The sequence below is a fragment of the Ylistrum balloti genome, unplaced genomic scaffold, assembly GCF_031769215.1.
Source record: "Ylistrum balloti isolate Yb309-2 unplaced genomic scaffold, AGI_CSIRO_Ybal_v1 Utg370090, whole genome shotgun sequence".
Classification (NCBI taxonomy): Eukaryota; Metazoa; Mollusca; class Bivalvia; order Pectinida; family Pectinidae; genus Ylistrum; species Ylistrum balloti.
In genome coordinates, this window is record NW_026782122.1 from 58,115 (window position 1) to 76,734 (window position 18,620).

Genomic DNA, 18,620 nt, shown 5'->3' on the forward strand with positions numbered 1-18,620 from the left:
TCAGTCATTCATAACTAAGTAGTGATTTTAGTGAAAAAGTTGATGGATGCCATGCCACAGCAAAAGCTCACGGTCACAAAATTAATAAAGATATAAATAAATCCCCAAGGAATATCAATCATTTCACAGTACTTGCTAAATTCAAATAAATCTTTTAGGAAGACCTACAACTCTAAACACTTACACTTCAATTTAGAAATCACTAAAACTATTTATGTCTTCCACAAAGTTATTAACATATGTCTTCCACAAAGTTATTAACAGAGTTAAATAATCTAAGGCATTTTGTACTACTGTGGTTGGTTTTAAATTATTTCTTACACAAAAAAACCTCAACAATTTCCAAGGTTTGATTTCTTTGATGCTTAGAACAATAGGCCACAAAACTAACATCCTTACCATCATACACGATATTAAAATCTGATGGCTTCCCTTGCATTTTCTTTGCTTGCAGTTCATTTCTGTAAGAAAAATAACGAAAGTAGATGATGATAGTAGTTTGTGTACTTCAGATTGCGAGTACTGTTGTCAGTAACAGCTTGTTTTACTGTAGGTACAGACAACTGATATCTAAAATGTAACTCAAAGTGCAAAGTGTTTGATTGGCTTGAAAACATCAACTGAATTGGAAGCAAAAGGTTGTGTTTTGCTGACTTGATCAAGTCTCCCTCACACAAGCTTCTCTCACACGATAACATCTCCCTCACACAAACTTCTCTCACATAACCAAGTCTCCCTCACATAAACTTCTCTCACATAACCAAGTCTCCCTCACATAACCAAACTTTTCTCACATGACCAAGTCTCCTTCACACAACTAAACTTCTCTCACATGATCAGGTCTCCCTTACACAACCAAACTTCTCTCACATGACCAAGTCTCCCTCACACCATCAAATATATCTCACATGATCAAATTTCCCTTACACAACCAAACTTCTCTCACATGACCAAGTCTCCCTCACACAACCAAACTTCTCTCACATGACCAAGTCTCCTTCACACCATCAACTATCTCTCACATGATCAAATTTCCCTTACATAACCAAACTTCTCTCACATGACCAAGTCTCCCTCACACAACCAAACTTCTCTCACATGACCAAGTCTCCTTCACACCATCAACTATCTCTCACATGATCAAATTTCCCTTACATAACCAAACTTCTCTCACATCACCAAGTCTCCCTCACACAACCAAACTTCTCTCACATGATCAAGTCTCCCTCACATAACCAAACTTCTCTCACATGACCAAGTCTCCCTCACATAACCAAACTTCTCTCACATGACCAAGTCTCCCTCACACAACCAAACATCTCTCACATGATCAAGTCTCCCTCACACAACCAAACTTCTCTCACATCACCAAGTCTCCCTCACACAACCAAACATCTCTCACATCACCAAGTCTCCCTCACACAACCAAACTTCTCTCACATCACCAAGTCTCCCTCACATAACCAAACTTCTCTCACATGACCAAGTCTCCCTCACATAACCAAACTTCTCTCACATGACCAAGTCTCCCTCACATAACCAAACTTCTCTCACATGATCAAATTTCCCTCACACAACCAAACTTCTCTCACATCACCAAGTCTCCCTCACATAACCAAACTTCTCTCACATCACCAAGTCTCCCTTACACAACCAAACTTCTCTCACATGATCAAGTCTCCCTCACATAACCAAACTTCTCTCACATGATCAAATTTCCCTTACACAACCAAACTTCTCTCACATGACCAAGTCTCCCTCACAAAACCAAACTTCACTCACATGATCAAGTCTCCCTCACATAACCAAACTTCTCTCACATGACCAAGTCTCCCTCACACAACCAAACTTCTCTCACATGATCAAGTCTCCCTCACATAACCAAACTTCTCTCACATGATCAAGTCTCCTTCACACAACCAAACTTCTCTCACATGACCAAGTCTCCCTCACACCATAAAATATCTCTCACATGATCAAATTTCCCTTACACAACCAAACTTCTCTCACATGACCAAGTCTCCCTCACACCATCAAATATCTCTCACATGATCAAATTTCCCTTACACAACCAAACTTCTCTCACATCACCAAGTCTCCCTCACACAACCAAACATCTCTCACATGATCAAGTCTCCCTCACATAACCAAACTTCTCTCACATGATCAAGTCTCCCTCACACAACCAAACATCTCTCACATGATCAAGTCTCCCTCACACAACCAAACATCTCTCACATAACCAAGTCTCCCTCACACAACCAAACTTCTCTCACATGATCAAGTCTCCCTCACATAACCAAACATCTCTCACATGACCAAGTCTCCCTCACACCATCAAATATCTCTCACATGACTAAATCTCCCTCACACAACCAAACTTCTCTCACACGACCAAGTCTCCCTCACATAACCAAACTTCTCTCACATGACCAAGTCTCCCTCACATAACCAAACTTCTCTCACATGATCAAGTCTCCCTCACATAACCAAACTTCTCTCACATGACCAAGTCTCCCTCACACAACCAAACTTCTCTCACATGATCAAGTCTCCCTCACATAACCAAACTTCTCTCACATGATCAAGTCTCCCTCACACAACCAAACTTCTCTCACATGACCAAGTCTCCCTCACACCGTCAAATATCTCTCACATGATCAAATTTCCCTTACACAACCAAACTTCTCTCACATCACCAAGTCTCCCTCACACAACCAAACATCTCTCACATGATCAAGTCTCCCTCACATAACCAAACTTCTCTCACATGATCAAGTCTCCCTCACACAACCAAACATCTCTCACATGATCAAGTCTCCCTCACACAACCAAACATCTCTCACATAACCAAGTCTCCCTCACACAACCAAACTTCTCTCACATGATCAAGTCTCCCTCACATAACCAAACTTCTCTCACATGATCAAGTCTCCCTCACACAACCAAACATCTCTCACATGATCAAGTCTCCCTCACACAACCAAACATCTCTCACATGACTAAGTCTCCCTCACACAACCAAACTTCTATCACATGATCAAGTCTCCCTCACATAACCAAACTTCTCTCACATGATCAAGTCTCCCTCACACAACCAAACATCTCTCACATGATCAAGTCTCCCTCACACAACCAAACATCTCTCACATGACTAAGTCTCCCTCACACAACCAAACTTCTCTCACATGATCAAGTCTCCCTCACATAACCAAACTTCTCTCACATGATCAAGTCTCCCTCACATAACCACACAAACATCAGGTACCTTCAATTATCATGTAATAATTCGATGCAGTCTAGACCATCTCTTAACACAATGGACCTTTCATAATTTTAGGAAGACTTTAAATGAGACTGTTTTTATGCAAACAAAACATGGTTTTGTGAATGATATTTTCTGTTGATTTAGTCTGGGGGAGGCTTGAAGATGAGGATGATCCCCTGTTTACATCTTCACTTACTCCTTAATGATGTTGCTGGCCTCTTTCAGTAGCTGACCTCCTAACCTCACCACTTCACTGGTAGTATCACCAAACTGGTTCAACACCTCCCTGTCAGACAAAAAAAAACAACATCATGATTTAAGGTAGAAATATTGTACCTTATGAATAAATTTTACAGTGGGTAAGATATCCGAGACACTAAAAATCTCTTACTATTAATTCAATTTCTTTAAAATCATATATTTTCATGGCACTCAGTTTTCATGGTTTTTCAAACAAATGCTAATTTATGGACATTTAATTTCATTTATAAATAGAATTCCATAAATTTACTCATTACTTTTCTTAACAATTGTGAAAAAATAAATTTGTGGTATAAAATTACCCCCAAAATCAATGAAAATAAATTCCAGACAAAAATGACAAATTTTATAGTATAGCTCAATTCATTTGAGTGTTATGAATCAAGTCATGGAATGGCATCTTGACATCAGTGTCCCCGGTTTGAAAAAAAATTAATTTAGTGGATATAGAGGCTTCTCGACATTCAAGAAATCTTAAAAATGTCACAATGTTTTCCTAACAACAGTAACCATGGTGAACCACAAAATTGTACTTCAGAGCATATGAAAGTTGCATGTGTCGTCGTGATGACGGCTGCCTTGCTGTCGAAACATGTCAACAACATCTATACCACGTTACTGTTCTTAGATGTTGAGAAACCTGTATTTCCGTACATTATATTCTCAAGAAATGATGAAGAAGAAAAGTGTCTAATGAAATCAAAACTTGTCTGAAATATCACATGAAATCAATATCAAACTTGTTGTCCTTGAGTGGCCCAAAGAATGAAAACCTAACACGCCCCCTTAACACAAATTTTTTGTCTGCAGTGACGCAACAACTAAATTATGTAATAATATCTTGATCAATGCTGTCAAACAGCATATGATTTGTTTTTATGATTAACATAAATTTTTTGTCAATATGTTTGACATTTTCTTTCATACCACAGCACAAAGACAACTTCTCTCCAACCTTACAGTCTTTGTCTGTTATAGGAAGAAGAGAAAGCCTTTGGTGGCAATCCTTTCACAAAATTTGAAGTCTGTATAAACTTACAAGACGTTTTCATGGATATCCTCACACTCCATTAAGGTGCCATCCATTTCTTCATCAGGAATCATGCCATCGGCCTAAAAGCAGGAGAGATACTATATATAAATACAGGTTATCCATATAATAACGACAAAAAGACTCACCACACCCTGAAGCGTCTTAAGTTTACTGTACAAGGTTTTTAAGTTTACAGACAGAAATACACACTTTTCAGAAAGTTTTGATAAAATTCCAATTGAAACATTTTTTCCCCAATGAAAATGAATTCCCCGACTATTTTAGGCTGTGTACCCGAAGACTGGTGTCATTTGGTCAGTTTGTATTAAAGACGTAGCACTCTATCACTTTTGCAAAATGGACAAACTAGCTGAAAGGGCAGTGATTCAATATGAAAGGTCAAGCACCTAAGGACATCCACACTGATAAGGTAGCAACACTAGAGAATGATGCCTTATTAATTTCCTACAGTGAAAAGGTAGGTGGCAGAATTCAAGCGTGGTAGGAGGAGCCTTGGAGATGACGCCCCTCCTGGACAGCCTGTCACTGTTACAACCCCAGAAATGGTCAATGAAGTCCATGATATTGTTATGGCTGATGGGCCAGTTACAGGAGATATATAGCAAGTACAATTGGGATTTCATAGAAAAGAGTACATACGAAAAATCTTGTAACGAGAAAGCTGTCAGCCCAATCATGCAATATGTCCGCCAAAAGTCAAACCCTTAAATATAAGGCTCAAATCTTATCAATCAGACCTTGTATATTAAAATACATATTATAAATATTTATAATGTAAAATGAAAAATCAAAGGAGCTGAAAAATGTCCCAATTAGTCCCTAGAAATCCTGGCCAACCCGTTTCATGTGTTGTAATTGATCACTGAAGTGAGAAAACAAAGTAAATAATAAATGATAATTTCAAGTCTTCCTCTGACATCCCTTGTTGCCATCCTTACCAGACTACAAGGATCTGAGATCCAATCATTGACTTCGCTGATGATTTGGTATCTATGGTTACATTCGCCTACATAGCGAAGAACTCCTTCCATGACTTTGTTTCGTCTCTTCTCCTGTAACATCAAAAGTTAAAAATGCTTACTTTTTTTTCCCTGCATGAAGCCCAAGGGAGACAAAAGATTTATGTTTTTCACCCCAAGTTAGGGGTGGGCTTATTACAAAACAATAAAATATTGGTGTTTTGTAACTTTATTGATTATCAAGACATGCAAGTTTTCATGTATTACCATGAAAGTGAAACTATTACTATCCTCAGTACACTGCTAATTAAACTTTTTCACTAGTAGTAACCTTATGAGACACTGAATATAATAGATTTGATATTCAGACTTTCAAATGATGCACCAGGTTATTCATCATGGGATGGCATATAAACTTTGTAATTAAGTCAACCAAAATTCTTCATACTGTATTTCAAATTTTAATTGGAAAATGAGTTTTCATGAAATAACAAATCTTTTGCAGAATCAGAATTATGCATAGTATATCAAAAATACATTAATTCTAGGTTCTTACAGAAAAAGAAATCCTGAAACAAAATTCTAAGTACCCAAATATATCTGAATAAAGTAACAATGCGATGGGTTTAAGGTTTCATGCTTAAAACGTTTCTGAAGCTTTAGAATGATCTGTACATGTAAATTGTGTTAATAAACTATCAAAAATCAAAATTTCTCCCCGCTATATATAAACAAATTCCCTATCAAGAAAATGAAGTGAAAACCTGAGGAAATTTCCTCCAAAATAGAGCTAATTACATATAGTATATTTTATTTAACATATTTTAAGATCATGCCATCATGAAAATCTACCATTAACATTGTCATATTTCATTCATGTAATCTTCAATTATGTCACACATATATATTAATACTGTTCCTTTTTGAATTCTGATCAAAAGTGAGGTCCAAAATTTCTTGATTTCTCAAAATTGGCAGAAAATTCCATTTTTTCACAATATGCCATGATCCCCATGTTCTTTACCTGTGTGAGTTTCTCCTTATCTGAAAGTTTCATGTCAAATAAAGAACCTTCAGCACCTTACGTGGAAGAGACAATATATTTACTCATGTAACCCTGATAAAATACTAGTCGCAATATATACAACTCAGTTAGAGAGAACTTCTCGTTAATTTGATTGGTTGAGCTTCAGACTAGTAAGTCAGGGGTCCCAGGTTCGATTCCTACCGGAGGCATTGAAATAAATAATGACCTCTGTTACATTGAGGCATTGAGATAAAAAATGACCTCTGTTACACTCATTTACATAAAGTCACAATGGTTCTTGTGGTTTAAATCAGAACACAAATGAACAGGAAGTCAGATCAGCTCTTAACTTGATTGGTTAAAAATTGAAAAAAAAATATGTTGAAACAACCATTTGTGAACATGTGCTTAAAGCACTAATATACATGGTCGTTAAGCTTATGTAAATTATCTATGATGTTCAGCGTGTTTTTCGTGCCAAATTTTGTAGGTCAAGTTAATTTTATAATTAATCAACAGGCCTGAAATTCTCAATGTGTTCAGAGATAAAATTCCAGCGACCCATATAAGGCCAGATGTTCAAGGTCGAGCACTTTTGCAGATTGTTGGTTTGTTTAGGTTTTTAAACCACTTTGAAATAACACATATATTTACATAGCATTCTCTTTGTAGTAAACACTGATCACAAAGTTATACTTTGCAACATAAAACTGACCTCTCCTCTTTTGAAAGCACCTGGGAAAATGGACGGCAGTTTGAAGTTTGACTGAAATGAATTTCAGGACAATTTTAATCACTACCCAATCATCTTTTTATGTAAAACCTTGAATTCAAGACAAACTCAAGAATTCAAGTTAAATTTGCACATTTATGTCAAAATTGATGAGCTGTATGATACATTGTGAAAATCTGAAGAACAATTACAATTTCATTAACAGTATTTCAAAGCTAGGTATATGTCATTGGATTGCCTGAATGAGTTTTCATATATGTAAATGAGCTGTTTCTCTTTGCTTATATTTTAAACATCAAAAAAACATCTGTTCTGTTCTTGTGTTTGCTTCAAAAATTGATCTGGCATCAATGAACATCGTAGCGATATATAAAGTTAATATAATGATAGAATGATTTTAGATTAATTCATATCCTCCATTTGGCACTTATAGGACTTTAATCAGCAATGAACAAACAGTCTCAAGGGGGAAACCAAACAAAAAACAATCAAAAACAAAACAAAATTGGGATGAGAATTTTCATGAGTAAGTTAATGAAAACAGTACATATTTTAGAAATTTGGCCATGTTATACAATAGATCCAATTTGGAATGGGGCCCATAATCAGACTCACAAAGCCCACAGGAAAAAACCTTGAAATATTAACTCTTTCGATGATTCTAGATTAAATATTTCATTTCAAAATGTTTATGGAAACAACAGCATATCCGTATTAGCGTCTGGTTGGCCAACAAACTTACCTCATCCTCATCAGAAGAATCATGCATGTCCACATTTTTCAGGGCCTTTTTGTAAAAGAAAACACAAACAATCAATATGATGAATTATACATAATATTCAAATCCCTGCATCTCTTGTACTCCTTTACGATTTAAATTATTTGAAAATTTGATCTTGTATTCATGAAAAATTTAATAGTATTTTAAAACATTGATTCTGCCAATATTTTTGTTATATAATGCTTTCTCATCATCTATGTAGTGTTGGAGTTTTTTTTAACGTCATTTTTTTTATTAATCAAATCATCTATACAATAGGCGTATTCAACTAAGTTATCAAGTGTAGTACTGCTACATTTAATATTATCTCGTTACAATGACTTCAAAAGAGCCAATTTTTAAATCTAGTACATGTACTACAAACTCTAAGGTTACATTATTAATATTATTGTTCTAATTGCGACATCTACAACTGAATTTCTTAAATTCATCCCTAAATATCTATTTATCCTGCAACTGGCACTGGCGTTGTCGGAATACATCTGCCACATATATTTTTTAGCTGTATTTGGCAGTGACTGAAAACAGTTGTATTTTAGCATGTGCTGTAATTCAAGAGAATTACTCTCTAAATTTACTGAAATATTTACATTTAGAAATATGATTAGTTGTTGAAATAAGCTAATTTTCATGTTGTAATGAATATATTGATCAACGAAAATTCATAAAATCACAGTTTGAACTATATTTCTGTGTGGAACAATTACTTTGGCGTGTCATCAGACAAAAATTCAGCATAACGTCAATATAATGTAAATACATACTGAACAACAAAACGGTTTAAGTGTCAATAGTCTGATTTTCAATCGCTGTTAAAGGATAAATAGATTACATAGCCAGTGTCTCAAGATATAGGCTGTATCTAGGCAAGGGAGACGAAGGACAAAAGTGGTGAGCCTCCATGTATTCTCTATATCTCACCTGATATACTCGTTCCTTGATGGATTTGACTTGATCACGAATACTTTTTTTCCTACGTTTTTTCTTCATGACCTCCAGGTTGTAAAGAACGTTGATAATAGTTGGAGCATACAGACTACTTTTTGTTTTCTTCATTGGCACCTTAGCTAGTGAGAACTCATCCTTCTCTGAATCTGACATGGTTGTACTGGAATGCTGAGATTGGTCAGAGTCTGAACCATGTACCCGTCTTCTCTCCCACGTATCATCCTCGCTTCTTTCCCAACACCTTGATGCTCGAAATACATTACCAAATCGCTGGGTAAGGGCATTAGGAGGAGACATTTGTAATAGATTTGGGGAAAATGGAGATGAAGATGAAAAATCAGGTGAGCGTTGGTCTGGGCTTGCATATGATTGTATCAACTCCTCCATCCTGTTCTTTCTGCGTTGTGGTAAAGTTGTTACTGACTCAAACGAGGTTGGTGTAGGTGTCTTATTTGCTTTAACCTCTGAAATGATCTTGACCTCATTTTGAAAGACCTTGGATTTCTCGGCAGAAATTGATGCCTTTCTGCCTGTCCCGTTTGTGTTTTTCTCAGACTTAATCAGCTTGGTCTCCTTTTCACTTTGAGATACACTAGATCGTCTCCTTTTCCTGTTGGCGTATGATTTTCTATTCTTGCTTTTCTTGACTGCCGTTTTACCTCGGTTTATATCCGTTTCTGTAGACGAAGCTGTGCTGAGTTCTGACACCAAGTTTCCATGGCTATCTCTTGGTCTACCAGTGACTGACTGTAATGTGTTTGAACTTTTCCTGCGATCAATTCCTACATTCTGACTGCTGTTTCTCTTCAGACTCTCCCTATCTGTCCCCTCTGCGGTTGGAGGATCACCTTCCACATCCTCCAGGTCTGGTGTTACAATAACTATTGGAGAGGATAATTTCTTTGATACTGGAACTTTATCCTGCTCAACTTGTTTTTCCTCTTCTTTTTTCTGTTTCAAAAAAGAAGAATACATGAATATTACACTGTTCAGTACGGAGAATTCCAGGTCAGGTCAGGTTTTGTGTGTCTTAGTTTTACCCATAGGTTAGTAAGAAGGGTTCAGAGTATCTATGATTTTAATTTTATCCTAGAACGAAACGCCAACAAGACAAAAATGAAATCATGGATAGGTACTTTGAACTTTTACAATCACTTTTAATTCCTGTTTACTAATGCATATGCATATATAGCAATTTATCCTACAACTGGCACTGCCATTGTTGGAATACACCTGCCACATGTAAATATACATGTATTTGGCATTGAAATAGCTGTACTTTAGCTCATTTGGTAATACAACAGAATCTCTTTCTAAATTTACTTACATATTACATTTAGAAATATAAATAGCTGAAATAAGCGATTTTACATGTAATGAACAAGTTGATTTATGAAAATTTATAAAATCGCTGTAATATCCAATAAAGTTTGAAACTAGGTAACTGCATGGAGCAATTATTTTTCGTGTCAACCGTCAGGCAAAATTCAGCATAACGTCAATATCAGGTAAACACAGATTGAACAACAAAACTGTTCAAGTTTAAATAGTCTGATTTTCAATCAATGTTACAGGATAGATAGAATACATGGTCAGTGTCTTAAAATAGAAGCTGTATTTTGTAATAATTATACTTCAAAATGTCAAGAGAGAAAACAGTGCCATATGTTTAAATGATAAATTAAAGCAGACCAAGTTTTAGAGAAACAAATGGAAAACTGAAAGATAAAAACTAACGAAAGGGAAATACATCTTTGAAATATTTTTCAATCTAAATGTTATTCATGTGAACAAAATCTCACGTCGTGGTTTTATAGTATACCAAGAAATTGGTCTGAAACTGAGTGTTGATATCTGGACAAGATCAAAATGTTGAAAAGAAAAACAAAGGGCAATAACTCTTACCAAAATCATGAAATCACAATGCCAATACTGAAATCACTATTTCATTTCAGGCTTATAAAATCTCCCAAGTTTAGGATTGGTGAAAAACTAAGGAAGGAGATAAAAATCTTCATACAAAATTAAAATAAACTCAAAGTACACAAAGTATGGTAAACAAACATTTATGTACAATCTCGTGTTTATTTAGAATTTTTATATGTAGTACATAATACCATATTTTCTGGACTATAAGGTAGCAGTACAGTTTCTCGGTGTGGCCATGGGTGATTTTTTTGCTCATTAGATTACCCCATTATAAAGGTTTTAATTAAAAATGAAAAAAAAAAAAACCTTGCTAAAATTGGTCCTGTCATGTTAAAGTGGACAATGTGGGGTTTCATTTTTTTCAGGATAATATTTTAGCTTTGTGTTGGAGATTATTATTTGGGCAGTCTCGAATCTGTGTCTACGCACCAAAAACTAGCTTTACAAGAAGTGAAATTTTCAGTGTTCACATGTGGTCATGTTATGAAGAATTTCTGAGTTGGAATTTGCTGAAATGTAAGTACTTTGTTACCATGACAGTGTTGTTGATTGTAAGATAGGTGTTTAGAATTAAATTTCTCCTAGAAAGTTGTAGTGTTGGGTTGGAATTAGCAGTATTTTTTGCATTTTTAGCATTTTTTCAGTAGGTAACCATGACAATCAAATGTCAGAAATCAGAGGAAATTTTTTTTTTACACAAATTTCATCTCTCTACTGTTAATGTAATTGTTATATAGTTTATAAATATATATACATGTAATGATGTATTTTTCATAACCAATCTGCTATACCTGTATATCTCAAACATGACAAATAATTTCAGGAAAAATGCAAATTAACTGTTTACTGCTACCTAAGCCGTTTTTTTTTCTTCGGCGGTCAGCGTGCAGCTTATATATCAGTAGGCTTATATGTGGACAAAATGGACAGAATGAAAAAATAAATGAAGCATACCAGTACGCCTGTACTGTGTACAGTCATTTGCATATTGTATCAGAATCTTGTAAACTATCATAGTAGAAAACATTTTTTTAAATCTCGAATTGCATTAAAATGATCAATATGAAGCTGCATTGAGATCATCAAGACTATCGGCAACTTGTTTTTTGTCCTAGGTATGCGACAGCTGATTGCAACCCAGCAGGCATTGTACGTCAAATTTACGTCATATTTTCGTCAAATGATTAAAATGATCAATTTCAAATTGATGTCAGAAGTAAAACGTCAGATGTACGTCAAGTGGCCAGAAAACCTGACGAAAATAAAATGTTCACAAAATGTTGATTTTGATTTCAGAAACGATCTCGGGTAAGCGTACTGTTACAGAAAATACTGCTTGTCCCACCTCCCGCCCCTTCAGTTCTAGTTTTGTCATGATTGAAACAACATTCATGTGATATGATACTCTTTATCATTCATTAAGCAGTTCTTTCTACAGCTTCATAATTTTAACCAAGCTGTATAAATGAAAAAAATATCTTGGTATATATTGCGGTTGATGTCAATCTGATTAAAATCCAGATCCCTAAATACATCACCAGAAGCCAGTGGGTTTTTTTTTCTTGTTACCTCCCTTTAATGGCACATCGAAATTTCGAAAAATAAAATCATCACAAATACATCTACACGATAAGAAATTGTTCTGTGTCAACAAAAAGCTTTTGTTGGCTATTTGATGCTTTAATTTAAAAATTCAACTACTTTTAGTAAAATATGGAACGATATGAATATTATCACCGGAGTAGTTCGTTCATACTTCCTGTCATTTTAAAATTCTAGCGGGCGCCGAGTTTTACAGCGGGAAACGAGGTCACATCGGTTTTTGAATTTTTTACATTTACTTTTGGATTTCTGTCTACAGCTGTTTTATTTTGCTTCATTCTCGGAAAAGGTGAGTTGGTTTATCACTCAATGTCTGTATTTGCACCGTTATAATTTTACTTTTGTTTTTTGTTGACTTTTTAGCTGTTTAAAAAATCATGGTGGAAACCGATTACACAAGGTTACACAACTCGTGGCCACCGGTACTGTAATTCTTTCACTCGAGATAGGCTAGTTATGTTTTAAAAGTTATAATAGAAACTCGCTAAAGCTTGTATCTTTTGTAACTTAAAAAAAAATAACCAACTCGAGTGAAAGAAATGCAATAACCAGCAGTATTTTCTCCACTTCTAGTCATGCAGAATACACAAAGAGATACAGCACTTTTTTGCTAAAATTTTCATATAACGTATCTATAAATCATTTTCACAAGTTGAATTGTTTTGGGATTTTTTAACCAGGTTTACTGTGCATACATCAATATTTTGACAAAATTGGCTGATATTTTGGGAGAAAAATAGTTAATGTACAAATGTAGGTATGTGTGATATGGATATTCTACCTAAGGGTGTATAAGTTGGGGTCTTAACGGAGGCTTCAAAGGTTATAACCCAAATGGCTCCTGTGTGGTGCAAATTTTGAAGATGCTATACACTTTTTCTTCCAGTGTCCTCTTTACTCACATGTTAGACATCATGTTAATTCAGTATATAATTTATTAGGAAATGTTAACCTTATTGTTTTGCTTTATGGTATCATTGGAATGTCAGATGAATTTAGTAGTTTTATACTTTATCATACTAGTTCTTATTAAAAAATACTAAAAGATTCTCAATTTACAAGTAATAATATATACATACAAATCCTATAGTTATAATATTTAGTATACTTAAGTAGTTGTGGATGTAGTGTGGAAGTGAGTATGTGAGTGGTTTATTTTCAATTCTTTATTCTCTCTTTATTATTATAAACTGAAAAATACCATCCTTTTATTAAAAAAAATTGAATATATTAATTAATTTAAAATATACCGGTATCATTTGGGAAAAGACTTAATCCCATTGTTAATACTAAGTTTAGACTATTTATTTATAATATGTAATATATTTTGTTATGTATACTATTTTTTAACAATAAAATATTTTGAAATTGAAAAAAAAAGTTATAACCCAAACTTCTTCACCTTGGGTAGAATATTCATATTCTACATTCTTCTTTAAATCTTTAAAGGAATCAATTTTCTTTCCCATTGCAATATTTTTTAACATTAAATGCAATACTAGAAAAAAATAAAGAACAACAAATGTTACATTAGTATTAAGATCTATTGCATTGATCCTTTCAGAAAGCACACAAAGGTGTACAGACTGCAGAGACGCTGACCTGGAAGCAGTGATCGGGTACACATTAAAACATGTGCCCGACAGGAGAAGTAGAGGAGGAGGAAGACACCAGTAAATAATGTTATCAACATTTATTTACATGAATCTCTGTACCAGCAATCAATATTTAATATTGCAAACCTATTTTCAGGCATAAAGTTTCATGGAAAACTTCCTCTTTTATTATCTCCTCTTATTTGTATTTAATAATTTGAAGTCCTTCTTGTAACATATTGTGACATTCATGTATTGGGAAAAACATTGTCAACTTTTCATGGGAAATATGTTATTCAAATCTTAATTTTAAGAAGGGTTAATGGTATTATAATAAAATATACATTAATTTTGTTAGGGGCTCACTCTAAAAGTGAATAAATATGAACATTTTATGTTTCAAACATTTTGTAATTTGTGCATTTGGAATGTTTCATGGTTGCTTTTTGTGTATGTATTTATAAATTAGGTTTTCAATATTTTATTACAATAATTTCTTTAACCAGTTTTTTTTTTCCCAATTCTTGTTTATTGTAAAATCTTGAAAAGAAAATGATTATTTTGTTTCTATTGTGCATGTGTTAAAATAATGATTTTGATAGAAAACTTACACACGAGAGTTCATTTATACAGAAGCTTGTTTTTGTTGTCTTTAAGACTAGTTTTGTTATATTTAAACAATGAAGATCATGTCATGAATAATTTCTTTTGTCGCTCTTGTCATTTTTGTAAATTTGTTGATTATTGTCATGATACATATATAATTTTTTGTGCAATTATGCTATAAATAAAATTTGTAAGAGGAACTATATTTTGATTTATTTTATTAATATTACTTTTTAATTCTTCAAAGCATCCGCAACGTAACACATCTGAAGTCAGATTCGGACCAATTCTGACTCATAAATGACGAAAATCTGACGTAAAATACTGACATAATATAGATGTCAGACATTATTTTACGTCAGGATTAAGTCCAAATCTGACGTATAATACTGACATAATATAGATGTCAGACATTTACATCAATATTACTTTATTTCTGACATTATTTGACGTAATCCTATAGGATAAGTCCAAATCCGACGTAAAATTTGACATTTACGTCAATATTACTTTCTGACCATTATTTGACGTAATCCTGACGTCAGGATTAAGTCCAAATCTGACGTAAAATACTGACATAATATAGATGTCAGACATTTACATCAATATTACTTTCATTTCTGACCATTATTTGACGTAATCCTGACGTCAGGATTAAGTCCAAATCCGACGTAAATTTGACGTAAAATACTGACATAATATAGATGTCAGACATTTACGTCAATATTACTTTCATTTCTGACCATTATTTGACGTAATCCTGACGTCAGGATTAAGTCCAAATCCGACGTAAATTTGATGTAAAATGCCTGCTGGGAATCTATTGTGAAAGATGTTTTATATATATAGAAAACTGAAAAAAAAAACAATAAACATTTTCTGTTTAGATTTTGAAAAGAAAGTGATCAATTCATTTTAGATCTGGTGTGAAGCAAGCAATAACAGGGTCAGTGGTATTGCCCTAAATGGGGATAAACTATTCACAGAATCGGGCAACAATTTACAGGATCGAGGAAGAAAAGAATCATTTTCATGGTGTTTATATGATTCTTCTACTTGAAATGGTCAAACATGAAACATCACAAATTATTTTTACAACAAATTGAAATAAGAACAAAGAAAAACATTTCTTCCACATGTATTTTGGTAGGTGACTGAATATTATAAAGTATTCTGTTTGAAGCAAACTTTCGAATGTCAGTCATACTGGATTGCAGCCCTTTGATTAAAGCGAAAGTAGATGTCCTATATGTAAAAAGACTGCCTTATACCATTATTGCAATTAAGCTTACCCTTCATTCTAACAAACATAAATTTATAATGTTTGTTTCAAAAACGAAGGGCTATAACTCCTTCATGATTTGCTGAATCAAACTGCTGTGCAGAAAAAACATCACTTCATACCATGGCGATTTAAGCCTACTAAATTTGAAAGAAATTGACTGGAAACTGAGGTAAATGATCTTTGGTCAACATTATGAAAACAAGGTGAAGTAAATCTACCAAATAAAAAATAACAAAACATGGGCAGTAACCTTTCAAAATAAAGTCAAATTACACTGCTGTTAAGAAAAACACAACTTCATGTTAAGGTAATTAAGCCTATCAATTTTTGAAAGAAATCAGTTCAGAACTGAGAGAGGAGATCTTTTTGCCTTTTTGTTAGTCAGAAGAAGTTGTTTAAAAAGGTTTCAACAAATTTGACCTATGACTTTGAATAAGGGTCAATATTGTTTCTCTTTGAGAACTTTGTTAGGCTTCATTCAAGCCACCAACCATCCAAATACCATGGCATTCGGTCAGCTGGTTATTGAAAAGAAGTTGCTTACATGGAAAAGCCGAAGCCAGACACATGGACCACATATGACCAATGCTTTGCCTTTGGCCAAGGCAAGCTAAAACTGGTAAGATATAAGTGTGCTGTGATTTACCTGCTTCTCTTCTACAGCAGAACAGAGGAATGACTAAATATTTATCAACAGTTCAATGTTTCATGAATCTGCTTGACGAAATGACAAATCCATGTCCCATGTAAGGAAAACCCAATGGACCGACAGATGCTTGCATGGACAACCCAGTGTTTCTTCTTAATTTCCCTAAACATTACAGAAGCCTGTGCCTGTATGAATTGGGAAAATATATGTTTTCTTTGAAATTTAGAAGATATTCTTCAAGTTTTCTCCATTTTCTGCTGTGAAAAAACCCCACTGCAACACATGTCCAGTGAGCTGGTCAGTGCATTATGACTACTAACTAGGAAAGTGTATACCTGTTGGCTCTCATTGGATTGGCAGGATAGCTGATCCCGTTCGCTCTTCTCTTCAATAGTAGACAAAGCGGCTGCTGATACAGTAGAAAAATGGACCGATTTCACCCCCTCCAGGGATTTTCTCCCTAAAATAAGATGATTGCAATGGAATACAGTTAGTTTGACCTTTATGTGTTCTCTGTATGATACAACATACAGTACAAAATATCTATGATTAATTTTTGACCACTATGTCATACAACCTACAATATGACATGTATTCTACTTCAACTGACACTAAATAATGTCAATATAAATTATCTTAAAATCTTCAATATAACAATAAACTGTTTTAGAGAATTCTGTTTTTTTCCATATTAATTTCAAACAAACTGGTTTTGTTATAAAAATATATATGAATTTTATTCACAGTCATATATATTGATATCCTTGGCCAGGACTACACAAATAGTTTTTAAAAAATTCTGATTTTTAATCACTGATTCCTTATTAAGATACATATATCCTGAGTGCCAATTTTCTCAGAGTTTGATACATATACTGGGTGGCTATCACACACACTACATTTCATTCATCAATACTTTTATACATCACCTTAGGTGGTCTTTTGTTTGTGCCTTCGACTTGACTTGTCTATTAGCTGAAGGAATTACCTAGACACTTTATATTATCGTTCCTGAGTGTTGCTTGTAAGTTTATCTTTTTAATGTTTTATGTATGTGATGAAACTTGTGCATCATTTTGTGTCTTGATAAAGATAGATTTCTCCTAAGATTCTGATATACAATTTACCATCTTTATTACTTTACTCATCATATATATATATAAACAGGTAGAGATATTGGACCCCATTCAACAATTTTAGATTTTTTGCAAAAAGGCATTCTCCAATAACATACTAGATCTATTATATATATTTGCAGATCTATATAAACCAAGTTACATTTTTTAATATATTAACCATGAAATATGACTGGATAATTTCAGTAGATGTGAAGAAACTAAATCACAGTAAATTAGTGTCTACTTGTTTAAAACAAATTATGTAATTTGTGTTTGAGTGCTGACATTTTTGTAGACGTTTATGAGTGTCAGTGTGTCAGATCAAAGACCGCTCAGTGCAATCAAACCGTGACCACAAAATTCGGCGGGAAATTTAGATATGTTTCATTCCCCAAATAGCTAGACAACCAAATTGTCGTAATTTACCTTTTAGAATTGACATAGCAATTCCTACATCGCAGATTCCATTGTAAAATAAATTGGCAGGGAACAGAATTCAGATGAGAATGCAGTTTCCCATCGTTCGGTTTCTGAGTTGTCAACAAAACATACCATACACGTGGTTAAACAATGGGCATGAAATATAGTCACCTTTGACCTCTAAGGTAGAGTCGATTTCGGTATTGGGGTGTAGGGAGTATGAATATTTCCAGTTTTATATACATGTACTCTTTACTTTTATCTTTGCACCAGAAATGCTGACATTACCAACATATATCAGTCAGCACTTAAAATATATATGAAATCAACTAAACTATAATGTTTACAAAAAGTTTATATTTTTCAAACCTATCATAATAGACCA

General features: G+C 34.0%; 1 protein-coding gene across 1 annotated transcript in view; it reads right to left on the reverse strand.

The window, feature by feature from the left end:
* The window catches only part of LOC132549918 (paramyosin-like), a 37,395-nt gene extending 27,144 nt beyond the window's left edge, over positions 1 to 10,251 (reverse strand). The window contains exons 1-8 of the mRNA XM_060213905.1: positions 10,237 to 10,251; positions 9,005 to 9,982; positions 8,045 to 8,089; positions 7,285 to 7,335; positions 5,522 to 5,635; positions 4,569 to 4,642; positions 3,465 to 3,554; positions 400 to 461 (exon numbers count right to left, since the gene is read on the reverse strand). Coding sequence (XP_060069888.1) covers positions 400 to 461; positions 3,465 to 3,554; positions 4,569 to 4,642; positions 5,522 to 5,635; positions 7,285 to 7,335; positions 8,045 to 8,089; positions 9,005 to 9,982; positions 10,237 to 10,251 — 1,429 coding nt within the window. The remainder of the gene's footprint in view (positions 1 to 399; positions 462 to 3,464; positions 3,555 to 4,568; positions 4,643 to 5,521; positions 5,636 to 7,284; positions 7,336 to 8,044; positions 8,090 to 9,004; positions 9,983 to 10,236) is intronic.
* Positions 10,252 to 18,620: the final 8,369 nt, after the last annotated feature.